This window comes from Schistocerca cancellata, chromosome 2 (genome assembly GCF_023864275.1).
Source record: "Schistocerca cancellata isolate TAMUIC-IGC-003103 chromosome 2, iqSchCanc2.1, whole genome shotgun sequence".
Taxonomy (NCBI): Eukaryota; Metazoa; Arthropoda; class Insecta; order Orthoptera; family Acrididae; genus Schistocerca; species Schistocerca cancellata.
Genome location: NC_064627.1, coordinates 171,782,128 through 171,796,342, shown reverse-complemented (window position 1 = coordinate 171,796,342; position 14,215 = coordinate 171,782,128). Strand labels below are relative to the sequence as shown.

The 14,215-nt window shown below is 40.5% G+C and overlaps 1 protein-coding gene across 1 annotated transcript in view; it reads left to right on the top strand.

Moving 5' to 3' along the window:
- Positions 1–14,215, top strand: part of LOC126161492 (uncharacterized) — a 307,720-nt gene that overhangs the window by 228,925 nt on the left and 64,580 nt on the right. Inside the window, exon 20 of the mRNA XM_049917389.1 lies at positions 12,934–13,197. Within this exon, the coding sequence (XP_049773346.1) occupies positions 12,934–13,197 (264 nt within the window). The remainder of the gene's footprint in view (positions 1–12,933; positions 13,198–14,215) is intronic.

Sequence of the window (14,215 nt, the reverse complement as noted above, 5' to 3'; positions counted from 1 at the left end):
TTGGTACAAAATGTTTATGATTGTGAATGAATAGTAGTTGAAAAATATTATACATCATTTGTTTACAATTCACAGTTGAGATGTGTATTAATGAACTGATGCACTGTCTGTTGTTTATTAGGATATATCTAAATTTCTAGCTATAGCTTGATTGGGAAAAGAATGGATGTATGCATTAGTTTATATACCGTACATGAAGCTATTGGGTATTTATGTTGGTAGCTAGTTTGCTACACAACCCACAACTTGTCATCTGCAAACAGCAAATCGTAATTTTTATTTTTCTGTTTGTTATGCATTTATAAACTGAAATATCATGTTTTTTGTGTGTAACTTATGGCTTTGATGTTGTAGTGTTTTCTCATATGTTTTGGCGAGGTGAATACGCTGATTTCGGTGACTTATGGTCGTTTGACGACGCACTTTTTACGAATTTTCAAACATGGACACAGGTTTTGCTGTCATTATGTGTTGTTGTAGCTGTGTGGTATTCATTTGTTTTATGGCGTGTTTGTTTGGGTGAGGTGTGCAAATTTGAAGTTTATTTGGTGGTTGTGGCGTTTTGTGTGTGGGGGGTGGGGGGGGAGGGAGGCGGTGGTCTTCCCCCCCCCCCCCCCCCCCTCCTCCTCCCATGAGTAGTTTCGGTGTGGGTGTTATTTGTATAGTTCTTCAGTTGTGACGAAGAGGGTTTTATTGCACAATGATGTGTATTCATTTAATACTTTCTTTCCTCGGGCTGTTGATTTTTGGATTTGATAGTTTTCTTCTGTAGCTAATTTTTGGTATAAGCTGCTACTAGTTTTAAAGATCTGTGAGTCAGTTTCAAATTTTTGTTGGGTGGTGATTGTGTGCTATCAGGCGATCTGCGAATGTTGAGTGTGAGCTATTGCTTTTCAGTGCTCTTATATGTTCTGTATTCCTGGTTCTGAAATTCCTGCACATTTGACCCACATATACAGATTGACTGCAGTTGCAAGTAAGTTGGTATGTACTGAACTAACTGTATTTGTCAGTGTTGGTGGTATTTCTTCCAAGTCTGCTTTGTATTGCATTGAAGGTTCTGTATGCTATGTTGAGCCCTTGTTTCTTTAGTATATTACCCACCCTATGTGTGATTTTGCTGTTGTAAGTCATTATGTGCCATTTGTTGCTTACTGTCTGCTGATTTGTTGTGTGTTGTGTTGTGTTGTGTTTTGTTTGTTTGTTTGTGTGTGCGTTTGATGATAATGTGGTGTTTGTTTTTGGATTTTGTGGTTTATTTTATCTACTCTTCTTGTATCATATCCATTCTCCTGTGCAATTTGTTTTATTGTGTTCAGTTCTTGCGTGTAATCATGTTTGTTCGTGGGTATTTTGTTCAGTCTATGTAGTAAATATCTTTGTGAGTTATGAGGTGATTGGATTGGTTGTGAGTAATGGTCCTGGTGATAATGGATTTCCTGTAGATTGTGAATCCATGTTTGTTGTTTCTATTGTGTATGGTGTGATCTAAGAAATTATGTTCTCCATGTGTTTGTGTTACAGTGGTGAACTGTATTTGTGGGTGGATGGAGTTTATGTTGTCATGAAGTTCTTTTATGCAAGGCTGTGGTTCATCTATAGCAAATTATATCACCTACATATCTGTACCAATATATTATTTTGTACTGTTTTGATATTACTGTTTTGTCAAAGATTTGTTTTCTGTCTGATTGAGGAAAAGCCAGCTAGGAGGCAACTGATTCGTGATCTCATGGGCAGTCCATCTGGTTGAGAGTAAAATTTTTTGTTGAATGTGAAGTAGTTTTGCTCTGTGATGAACCTGAGTATGGCTGATATTTCTTGTATATTTGCTGTGGGTATGTTTCCTTGCAGTTGGAGGTTTCTTTCTTTGATGATGATGATGATGATGATGATGATGATGATGATGATGGTTTCTTCTGTTGGGATGTTGGGATGTGTGTGTACATGGAAATTATGTTAAATGAAATTAATATTGCTGTGCTTGAGTTCTTTAGATTTATGTTTTCAGTGTATTTATATATTGTCTGTAGCTCTGTGTGTGTGTGTGTGTGTGTGTGTGTGTGTGTGTGTGTGTGTGTGTGAGAGAGAGAGAGAGAGAGAGAGTGACTATGTAGTGTATTGGTGCTTTGGTAAAGTTTATCAATGGACGTATAGGTATTCCAGGTTTGTGAAGGCAATGATTTTAGGGTGGGGGGCCTAGGGATTTTTCTGTATCATTCTTTTAATTATGTTTCTGTAAATATTGTTTCCATGTTTTTCCGAGTTTTCTGTAAGTTACGTTGGTATGTTGGATCACTTCTTAATGTTGTGATGTTATTGCTTTGGATGAATAGTAATGTTTCATCCCCCCCCCCCCCCTCCTCTCTCTCTCTCTCTCTCTCTCTCTCTCTCTCTCTCTCTCTCTCTCTCTCTCTGGCTGCCCCAGTCTTGAAAACACACACACACACACACACACACACACACACACACACAAAACCAAACACCACAAACGCCAAATACACTTCAAACTTGCACACCTCACCCAGACAAACACACCATGAAACAAATGAATACCACACAGCTACAACGACACAGCAGTTGCAGCAAGAAGAAGAGATGTGTTGTTGCCATCAGGGCCTGGGCCCACTGACACCGTTGGCCAATGTGTGGCTTGACACCAGCAACACAGAATGCTACGGTGTGTACCTCTTCGCCAGGGCAGGCCACACCGGTCTGCTGTGTTGGAGTGGGGCATGACTGCCTCACGTCCTCAAAGACAAAATGTGTAACTGAAGTCTCATAAAATATTTCTTTCGACCACCAGTCCGTCACTGGGCCCCACATGCCTGTCTCTCCACCACTTACATTATGGAGTGGCACCAGAATTTGGCACCACCTCTGCATCTCCATTATTCCTTCTGTTACTGTTTTATGTTAATTATTTCATAGTAGTCAATGTCGTCTTCTGGCTTCTTCATTTATAGCCACATTATGGATATTTTTACACATGATTTTCCTCAGTCATCACAGATGCATGTGGCTGTACTCGGAGCACACATCGCAACAATGAACAACTGTGACAGACCCTACTACTATCAATGCTGTTACAATAAATAAAGTCTCTGCTTAAGGAGTGTGGTTCTCTTACAGGCATGATAAAATGTTTTTATTATACATTCTACTGTTTCTGTGTTGTTTAATTCTCCTTTTTCACTCCATTTCCCCCACCTCCCTGTCCCCCGACCTCCTGACACTGTACCTGCTGACGTTCTAGTCTCTGCACACTCTGTCAGACAGTGCTCCAGTGGGCCACCCATGGAGGGCACAGTGCACGACACACCGCAAGATGAGATCGCAGAGCGTGTCCACAGCCATATGGGTGTCTGTACTAGGAAACCTGTCTAAAGTGTGCCATTGTTCCTCATTGATGTGAAAACAGGAGATTTCTTGTTGATCAAATGCTGGTCAGTCTCAAAGGGTGGACAAGAAAGGGCATGTACATTGATTGCCTATGATGACAGTTCAATTCCTCTCCGGAGTCAATTCACAGTCAAAACAACATGTAAACAGATCGTACAGCTGGTAATTTTGTTTTTTGTTCTCGGTTACTCACTAAGCAACATTTATGGTCTCTCTGTCTTCTTGCTGTTTGGATTCTCCATCACTGGTAAGGCTCGGGTCATCTCAGAAACAGTTCCCACTATTTGAAACTGGCCTGGAGTGTGCCAATGATTTCCAGGCCCACACCTCCTCACATTCAGATCCTGTGCATCGTTTCTGCCCAGCACAGCCTCTTTGTATCTCTTTACAGGCAGCCATTAAGCAAAAATTTTATCACCTCCACGAAGCTGGTGTAAGTGAACATTTAGTGACCATGTACAAACTAATGGTTGGGTATTGGTAGTGGTCAAGAAACCCAGTGGCTATCTCCAGCTATGTGCCAGAGTTAAATAAACAATCAATGCTCAGGCAGAAGTGGAAATCTACCCCACCAATACTCTATCCCACCACCAAAACTTATAGGAGCTGCAGGTTCTTTTTAGAGAGGTGATTTATTATTTTAAGTCCCTTCCACAAGTAACCCACATCATGTATCTGCTCAACTGGTTGGGAAGGATGTCCAGTACAGGTGGACAGTTACCTGTAAGCATGCTTTCAAGCAGCTGAAGCTTATGTTGCACTTGGCACCCTGTCTTACACCCTTAATTCAATCAAGCCCCTGGTTTTCACCACAGATGCTTTTCGCTGTGGCACAGGTGCAATACTGGCACATAGGAATGATGGTGGTAGTGAGCAACAGATTGGCCATTCATGAAAGATGCTGACACCCGCTAAAAAAAAAATTCATCTATCGAAAAAGAAGCTTTGGTGATAATCTCTATGGTTAAGAAATTGCATGTCTACCTATTAGGGACCAAGTTTACCCTCATCACTGACCACATGCCACTAATGGCTCTCTTTGGCCCCACTCTTGTCTCGTGGAGCATGTGGGGGATGGCATTGGACTGTCCCAATGGTCCATGACAGACAGACAGACAGTAAAGATATGGTCATCTTTCCCACAATGAGTGCAGTGCACCAAGCTATATGGACAGTCTGCACACAGATGTGCTGTGAAGCAACCAGGGTCTTCCATCATGGAAGACCCTACTGCTTATGTCAGTGGAGCTTGACAGGCTGTTACGGGCATGGAGACGTCAAAAATCAGTGAATCGTGATGCCTCTGTTGACAAAAAGACTTGCAAGAATTCTGCCCCCGAGACGGTGGCTGGACTGCTGCTACGTGGGGTCGAGCCACAAGGTGTCTGTTTGCTGCTTATGCGATCTCAAAAGAGTGCAGGATTTCCAAAATAATGTCTAAGGAAGGGTTGTCCAGTTCGAAGGCTGTAGTACAAACTTTCAGCTCTGGAGCCAGATGGACCAGGATATGGTTCAGAGAATCTGCATATGAAGTTCTGCAAGTCAGGTTTGTACAAGTGAACATGCAGTGTTAACATAACCTTTCCAAATCCATCACCCATGAGGGGTTGGACTGTCAGGTTGCTTGTGGTATTGGTGGAACTTGGGGCATGATGTGACCACATGGAACCACTGAGAAAAAAAATTGGATAGCAACGAACACATCTCCTCAAATGTGAGCACAACCGAATTCGAGAGTGGAGCCAACTTTTTTAGCAAGTAAAACATCTCGGAGGAAGCCCAAGAAAGGAAGTGTGACCATTGGAGACATCATCTGAAATTTGAAAAGCAGAGATGTGCATTTCAGCCACTGCAGATATGTGTCCCAGTTCACCTTCACGTCATCAAGTGGCAGAAACGCAGGTGGGTGGCACTCCGCCTGGCAGGGACCACAGCCTGGATGTGTTGGCAACCTTGGCTGGAGTGGCCGAGCGGTTCTAGGCGCTACAGTCTGGAACCACGCAACCGCAATGGTCGCAGGTTCGAATCCTGCCTCGGGCATGGATGTGTGTGATGTCCTTCGGTTAGTTAGGTTTAAGTAGTTCTAAGTTCTAGGGGACTGATCACCTCAGCAGTTAAGTCCCATAGTGCTCAGAGCCATTTTTGTTGGCAACCTTGAACCTGTAGATGATGAGAATGACTTGAGGACCAGGGAGACTGGCCGACTAGCCGAGAGTAGTGTCGGCGACTAGCCGAGAGTAGTGTCGGCGACTAGCCGAGAGTAGTGTCGGCGACTAGCCGAGAGTAACAGGTGGATAATAGGAGAGAAAGACAGACTACAGAGATGGCACTACGAATAACAAGTCCATTGAGAAAACCAAGACTGAAAACTAAGATGACATGAATTCAGAACAGACACAATGGTGTGTTGCGAGATCAATATTATTCTGGAGAGAAATCACAGACTGCAGACCCGCTGCACCCCTGGCTTTAAAGGGAGACCACAAGCACCAATAGGCTGCACAGTGAGTGTGTCTTTGCGATGCCACATGCAGCGGCAAGAGCAGCAGCTGCAGAAGCAGTCAGACTGCCTAGCAGCTGTCATCAATTTCCATAGTGTCCGGCGGGCTTTCAGACTCACCATTCTTGGATACCAGAGAGCTCTTAACCACATAAATCTTGGAGTATGCTATCACTAAAAAAACATCACATAGCAGTAAGTTACAGTAAAGGGATTTTCAGCCACAGGGACATTATTCATATTGATATTAAAGAATGGCTATATTAATTAGAATAAGATGGTGTCATTGCAATGTGTAACAATATGAATAAGGTGAATAGGGAATTAGGAAATACAGCTGCTTATATTAGTTATTTTTAATGTACAAAAATTACCATTGTGCATTGCATCTTGTTTAATTTGCCTCAGTTTAAAGAGCCAATTATTCGGGAACGTTCCTCATTTCAAGACAAGATGAGTAGTCAGTTATTTGGGGGCCATATTTTGAGAATTGTGTAATCACTGGATCCTCTCTTGGTGTTGTCTGTAAGTGAAGAAATGTGATATTTGATATCTTCTTTGTTGTTAGCGTACCATGAAGTTCATATTTCTTGTGTATATGCTTAGTTATGTATCTAAAAACAAAGATGATGAGACTTACCAAACAAAAGTGCTGGCAGATCGATAGACACACAAACACAAACATACACACAAAATTCAAGCTTTCGCAACAGACAGTTGCTTCGTCAAGAAAGAGGGAAGGAGAGGGAAAGACGAAAGGATGTGGGTTTTAAGGGAGAGGGTAAGGAGTCATTCCAATCCCGGGAGTGGAAAGACTTACCTTAGGGGGAAAAAAGGACAGGTATACACTCGTGCGCACACACATACACACATCCATCCGCACATACGTGTGTGTGTGTGTGTGTGTGTGTGTGTGTGTGTGTGTGTGTGTGTGTGTGTGTGCGTGTGTGTGCGCGTGCGCGTGCGCGTGCGCGTGCGCGTGCGCGCGCATACCTGTCCTTTTTTTCCCCCTAAGGTAAGTCTTTCCGCTCCCGGGATTGGAATGACTCCTTACCCTCTCCCTTAAAACCCACATCCTTTCATCTTCCCCTCTCCTTCCCTCTTTCTTGATGAAGCAACTGTTTGTTGCGAAAGCTTGAATTTTATGTGTATGTTTGTGTTTGTTTGTGTGTCTATCGACCTGCCAGCGCTTTTGTTTGGTAAGTCTCATCATCTTTGTTTTTAGGTATATTTTTCCCACGTGGAATGTTTCCCTCTATTATATTCATATGTTTAGTTATGTACCTGTATATAAGTAGGATCTCTCTTTGTTTCCATGTTTTTGTCAGGAATATTTTTTATTAGCATCCATAGATATTAGCATCCAGATAGTTTTGCAAATTGTTTGACAGTATAGGATAACATTGGAAAGTTGTTTTAACTTTTGTTGTGATGGTGTTGACCAGAGAGATTTTTATTCTTTACTTCTGTGTTGCTGAGTGTCAACAAGAGATGAATTTTTCTTCTACTCAACACTTGAGATACTACTTAACCTATGTGCCCATGAAATTGATTCTGTAATCTTTATATGTTAGTAATTTGTATGGCAATCTGGCTTTCCTTTAACCAAACTTAATATTTTGAAAACTACCAATTCTTGTACACTTTAGATTTTTCCATATTAATAGTTCAGCAATGTATTATCTGTGGCTACTTCATGTTTTGTAACTGTAGAAAACAGTTCATTTCATTATCACTCTTTAAAGCTTCGAATAAGACATGGCAAATTTTTCAGATAATGTGATTTATTTTTTCACACCCTCCCAAGAAAGTATTCATTTCCACTCTTTATAGCAATAGAAAATCATAATTAATGGAACTCTTGCTTTTGTAGTCACTGTTACATAGTGTTCCATAAGCTACCAGATGATCTTTCATTACTAGATACTATGTAGGCTGAGTACCACAGAGGTTTAATTTGTGCATCCTTTTCATATCATTTCTTTTTTGCATTTACATTAATAATGGTCTCAGGGAATGAGAACAAAATGGCAGTATCTTCTTGAGTTTGCTGGTCGTTGCATAAAAGTGTCACTCCGAACGATGCAGCAAAAGTCCTTTCCCAACAAGGTATATGCACGTGTTGCTGCGATCCTTACTCATACGACATGAAACATAAGAAAATTAACATTTTGTAATTATTGCATAAAATGATAATGATGAAAACACTCTAATTATATTTTGAAAGAAATATTTACCTTATGTCACTTAGGCCACAAAGATAGCAGTGTAATGGAAATTTGGTCATTCTACAGAACTGCAGTGTGAGTTTCTTGGTCTTAACATGTCACCTGTGATTTTCACAGGTTAATAGGTTCTTGAAATGTCTATTTGTTTGAGGAATGTTGTTTCCGTCTGTGGAATCCTTCCTTGAGGACGGGTGTAATTCCAACGGAAGTGTTTTACAGTTGTTTTTATTTCTGCGAGTTCCTTTGCAGCCTCAATCAGTTGTTTTTGGTGTTGTATAAATTGCAATCACTTGTCTTTGAACTCCCGATTTTCTGTTTGAGTTTGGCATTGTCTGAGTGGATGGTCTGTTTGCAGGGATCCATCTGAACTTTGTTGTGGACGTGTAGCAATCTGAGTCTACACTTAAGCCAATTTTAACTTTAACAGTCATAATTTTGGTGCTACATCTCCTGAAGATCATGGTATGATGTATTTAGAAATAGATGGTTTGGATGGATAATCGTAAAATTTAGTGTTTTTTGTGTGGATGGTGAAAATGGGTTGGTGTGTCCTCCAGATTTTGATTGTCACTCAAGGAGACCAGTCTCTTGCCATTAGAGTTGGCTCTCTTGTGGAGGGGCAACTTCAGATGATTTTCCTGTACCTTTGATTTTGGCCAAGTTGGGCATTGAAGTTGTACATGAGAAATTTCACATGTTGTGTGGAAACTTTGGTCAGCTTTTCATCTATAGGTCCCTGAAATATCCAACTTCTTCTGGATCTGATCTGTTCTTATTATTTTTAAGAGCATTCACATTTACTGGGGGTTTGTGTCCTTCTGATGTTAATAACCTTTTGGTCAGGGGTTCAGAATTTATAGCAAATTTGAAGACTTGTTTTTGTAGGAAACACAGTTCAGAGCATCAAAGATCTTTTGAATATCTGTTTCTGGTGTCAGCTCTTGAAGAAATGATAACCTTCTGATTAAAAGGTCTCTTCATCTAGATATCTGGTTTCTTGTAATATGGTTTCATGTTGTATTTTGATAAGGGTTTTCCACGTACTAGTCTGTATAAGGGAGTTGGCTGAATGTTGTTAGAAAGATTCTGGATTTTGCTGTGAGTTTGTGTCCATTTATAACATTCCAATAAGCTTTAATTTATTTTGTTCATAATGTAAAGTTTCCACCAGAATTCTAAGGAGATTCGCCCTTCACTGTAAGGTTATGCTGGTTGCCCACATGGGAATTCATAGACTTACTCAGAGATTTAATTATGGTGAAACGTATATTCATTAGTCTCTAATTATAGAGCTACAACTTTACATTTGCTTCCATCTCTACAGTGGTAACACACAAGTTGTTACTGATACCTGAACATGTTGGAGAAATAGTGTCACCATACGACATTCTACTATGGACTCCTTTCCGGTGTCTTACCTGGTAACTGCAGCTGCTGTGTTGCAATATCTGTGAAGTACAATATAATACGTGAAAGGAAATGACACTGTTTACTATATATCCTAACACACACATTTGATAATCATTGGTTATATTTGTAAAGTGATTTTGTCACTTTTACACTGACAAAGTCATCTGCGTTCTATAATTGGTTCACAATTGAAACCCAGAATTTCCTTCCTAACTGTGGTCCTTCGCAACTCACTCATGACACAGTTTATATAATGTGGAAAAGTTGTGTAGTAGATTTTTGTACGTAAGTCAGATCATTAGTATTGCACATTGTAAAGTGGAGTAATTAATCAGCTATAATAGCATAAATCAGTTTATTGCTTGCAAAACACTTCACTTGATATGCCATTCTGAACACACACAGCATTACAGCTAACAGTCAGTAAGAAGTTCAGACTGCTTTACTCTAGCATTAACACAAAGCTCCGGCAAACAGTCCTGTGAAAATTGCTCTGAAAATTTATCAGAGTTCTGTCGCAACCAAGGCAGAGTGCGGAGAGAAAGGGAGATTGTAATGACTAACATGTGCAATTCTTGTCGTAGGCAGGGGCAGTGTTTGATCAGGAGTGCAGATAGCATAGGGAACACAATGCTCTGATAATCTGGTGCCCGTTACTAGTAACCATACTTCCTCTGAACACTAAAATTGATAGGTGCCCTCCCAAATTCCAAACAAATTCTAAACAGATAAGAACAAACAAATCGAAAGTGTTTGCATATCAGATTAGGTTTTGCCAAATTTGAATTTTGTGTCTTTAATTCCCTGCTGGTCAAAAAAAATAAAAAAGCTCCTAAAACATGTACTGTGTCCAAAAATCCTAACTTCACCTTCTTTAAATATTGCTAATGTTATTTCTTTCTATATACCTACAAAACAACAGGTTATAATAAAACAATGTTTCCTGTCGAATCATTGCACCATGAATGTGACATAATATGGCTGTGAAGTGTGCACTTATTCTTGGAATCAAAGTATACAGTGGTGTGGCTGAATATAGAGCACCTTATAAATATCAAAATGCAAGGTAGGGAGTGCCATATTTCCTTCCCCACAGTTGCTTTTGTGGCCAAGGAGTCATCAGAGTACCCCCAGGGTAACTTCTTTAAAAAGTTTGACTTGATTTTGGTTTGGACTTGTATGCACCCATTACAATTAGAACTATTAGCCCTAGAGGTTACCTTGAGGCATTTTTTGGCTGTTCTTCGTATGACTTCCCTATACACTGATCTCACCCCCCCCCCCCCCCCCCCCCCCCAAATCTAATCTTGGGATTGCCAACAATAACGAGTGAAATGATACTACCACATAGTAGCTACTGCACATAGTATTTTGTATTTTAATTTTAAAATAAATTTCATTTCTTATCTTATTAACCACGTACTTCTCAAAAGAGTTTAGGACCTTCACATCCTCGCAGTCACGAGAAAAGAAAGTGAAGGAAAAAGTTATCATTGTTATTTTGTGCTGTCCATGGCTCAGTTCTGGAATTGGAAAAAAAATGTTTTGTGACAGGCAGACATGTGGTAGAGAACTGTGTATATAGCAAACAAAAAATTGGTGGTCTAATTGGGGGGGGGGGGACTGCAGTTATGCATCCACATTCTGTCCCTATTAAACATTTTTATAAGTTTCTGTCAACTAATTTGTATAAATGTGTTTTTAAAATTGTTTCCTATTTTGTAAAACAGAATTGCTTGTACCAGTATTTTACGAGGTGCTACAATAAAGTAATGAGACTGATTTTCTCTGCAAGCTGTGGCAAACGTGCAGGCTAGCATTGGCACAATCATGGAAAGGGAATCGCATAATATTGTGCAACTGTATGCCATTTCTTTTTGCGTTAAATTGGGTGAAAATGCGACGACAACTTACAGTAAGCTTCAGAAGGCTTTTCGAGTGGTGGTTATGTCAAGAGCTCAAGTTTTTCGTTGGCATAAAATGTGTAGTGAAGGCAGAACGAATTTTGAAGATGAAGACCGCAGTGGACGACCATCTACCTCACGGACGGATGTCAACTTGGCCAGTGTGCGTGAACTCGTACGATCTGATTGAAGATTATCTGTGAAAATGATTGCAAAACTGAACATCAATCGAGAAATGGTTCGTCCTATAATAACTGAAGATCTTGGTAAGAGAAAGATTTGTGCAGAAATGGTCCCCAAAAATCTCGCACCACAACAGCAAGAAACACGGAAAAATGTGGCAGCCGATCTGTTGGAGCAAACAGAAATCAATTCAGAATTGTTGAGCCGTGTTATCACTGGTGATGAAAGAGGTTTTTTTCAGTACGATACAGAGACAAAGCTCCAAATTTCGCAGTGGTGCTCAAAGGGATCACCCTGACCAATAAAAGCTCGCATGTCCAAGTCAGAAGTGAAATGCATGCTACTGTGCTTCTTTGATTCCAAGGGAATTGTTCATAAAGAGTGGGTGCCTCCTGGACAAACAGTTAGCCAATATTACTACAAAGAAATTTTAGAAAGACTTCGTAAAAGAGTTCTTTGTATCCGTGCCTCATAAGAGTTCTTCGTGTCCATGCCAATATTGCCAGTAATTGGATTCTGCATCACGAAAATGTGCCTTTCCATACTGCTTTGTCAGTACAGCAATTTTTAACCTCAAAACAAATTTCAGTACTACCATAGCCACCTTATTCAGCAGATATTGCTCCATGCGACTTCTTTCTATTTCCAAGAGTCAAAACAGTTTTCAAGGGACACCATTTTCAAACAACTCAAGATATTGAAAAAGCTGTGACGAGGGACTTGGAGGATATTACAGAAGTTGAGTTCCAGAAATGTTACCGTCAATGGCAGAAGAGCTGGAAAGTGTGTGCAATCAGAAGGGAATTACTTTGGAGGAGACAACACTAAACTTGACTAAAACAGTAAGCAATTTTATTTTTATTTTCATTTTTTTTCCTCTCCACATTAGTCTCATTACTTTATTGTTGCACCTCGTACTATTTATAGGAAGAAATCAAGAAATGAGGAGGAGTAGGGTTTATACTGTCCAGTCAATGAGAGAGAGAGAGAGAGAGAGAGAGAGAGAGAGAGAGAGAGAGAGAGAGAGAGAGCACAAGCTAAGGCTGGAAAATAAAGATGCAGGAAATCAGTCTCGTCATTTTCAAAGGAACTGTTCCAGCATTTGCCTTTTAACAGTGCAGGAAAACAGAAAATGTAAATTTGAATGGCTGAACTGTACTTCTTTAACAGCAGCATAAACAAGCAGAAGCCTTATCTAGTATGTGTTCATGGTGATCATTATGTATTTTAACATACCCTTCTGGATGTTTGCTTATTGTGCAGTTTTTTATAATGGGAGTTGTTGATAATTGTCTGTGATACACAGGTGCTGATCAAGTTATGGCCGCAGAGTTGTGCTACAATACAGCAGTACGATGGGGTGAGCAGGATTCACTAGAAAATAATGCAAAAAACTGTATTAGGAAGGTACAACAGAAGTATCAGCAGCTGCAGGCTGCACATGTACTACACAAGTATGGGCTTGGAAATGATGCTGCCATACTGAATTTTATTTCTAATCCCCAACAACTGATAGCTGCACTCTTTCGACATCCTGCAATCGTTAACACCTCAGCACGTCACTGTCCAGGTAAAGCCACTTCTGTATCTATAACCATCTACATTGTTGTTAGAAAGTTAATTGTTATTGTGGAAGTTATTGAGAAATTATTATAATTTTTGCAGTATACAATTTCATTATTCACACTGCTATTTTATGCCCAATGAAAATCTCACGTTCTTCTGTTTTCAAGAACAGTGGATAAATCTGATATTGTATGTGACAAGGCAGATTTACTAAAACCACAGATGAGAATAAAACCTCTGCAGTGTCAAACTTCCATAGACATTGTCTTGGAGAAGCCTGAATCAGAAAACATTGACGTATTTGCAAACAATACATGGCAGTATGAGCTCCTGTGTTAGTAAAGACACATACATGACGGCACTTGTTGTCATCACCAAGTACTATTGAAGCAAGTAATGACTGGGAAAAGCATTAGTATCTTAAACCTTGCATTAAGTAAATAATTCAGGAGTAAAGGAGAACACTCATCGAAAGCAGAAGCTTTCAGTCATCGATTAGGACACACAAAAGAGGAAGATAGCATGCTAGCTTTTGGAATAAACTACACACACACACACACACACACACACACACACACACACACACACACACACACGCACGCACTACTGGGATTGCATTTTGGCTAGTTAGGTGGGGAGGGGTTGTCAGATGGGTTGGGTAGATGTGGGAAGACATGAGAGGCAGGAAGAGGGTGGTTGGGGATGGATAGCTAGCAGCTGAGAAGCAGGTAGCAGGTTTGCTGGCTAAGAATGTGGGAGAAAGGGGTGGTAGGTGCACAGGCTAGGCATGTGGTGCACTGGTACCAGAGCCAGTGAGCTGTGGTGAATGAAGGAGGTGAAGTGAAGACAGATTGGGAGGGGGAGACAGGACAGAGGAAGGAAACTGTTGGGTACATGGTATGAGGACAGTGTGTTAGCGGAGACAGGGACAAGGGAGGTCATGGGAGCAAAAGTCACGTTGTAAGGATAACTGGTGCTGAAGGTAAGGATGTACATGGCCTGGATTGTGAAGCAGTCATTGA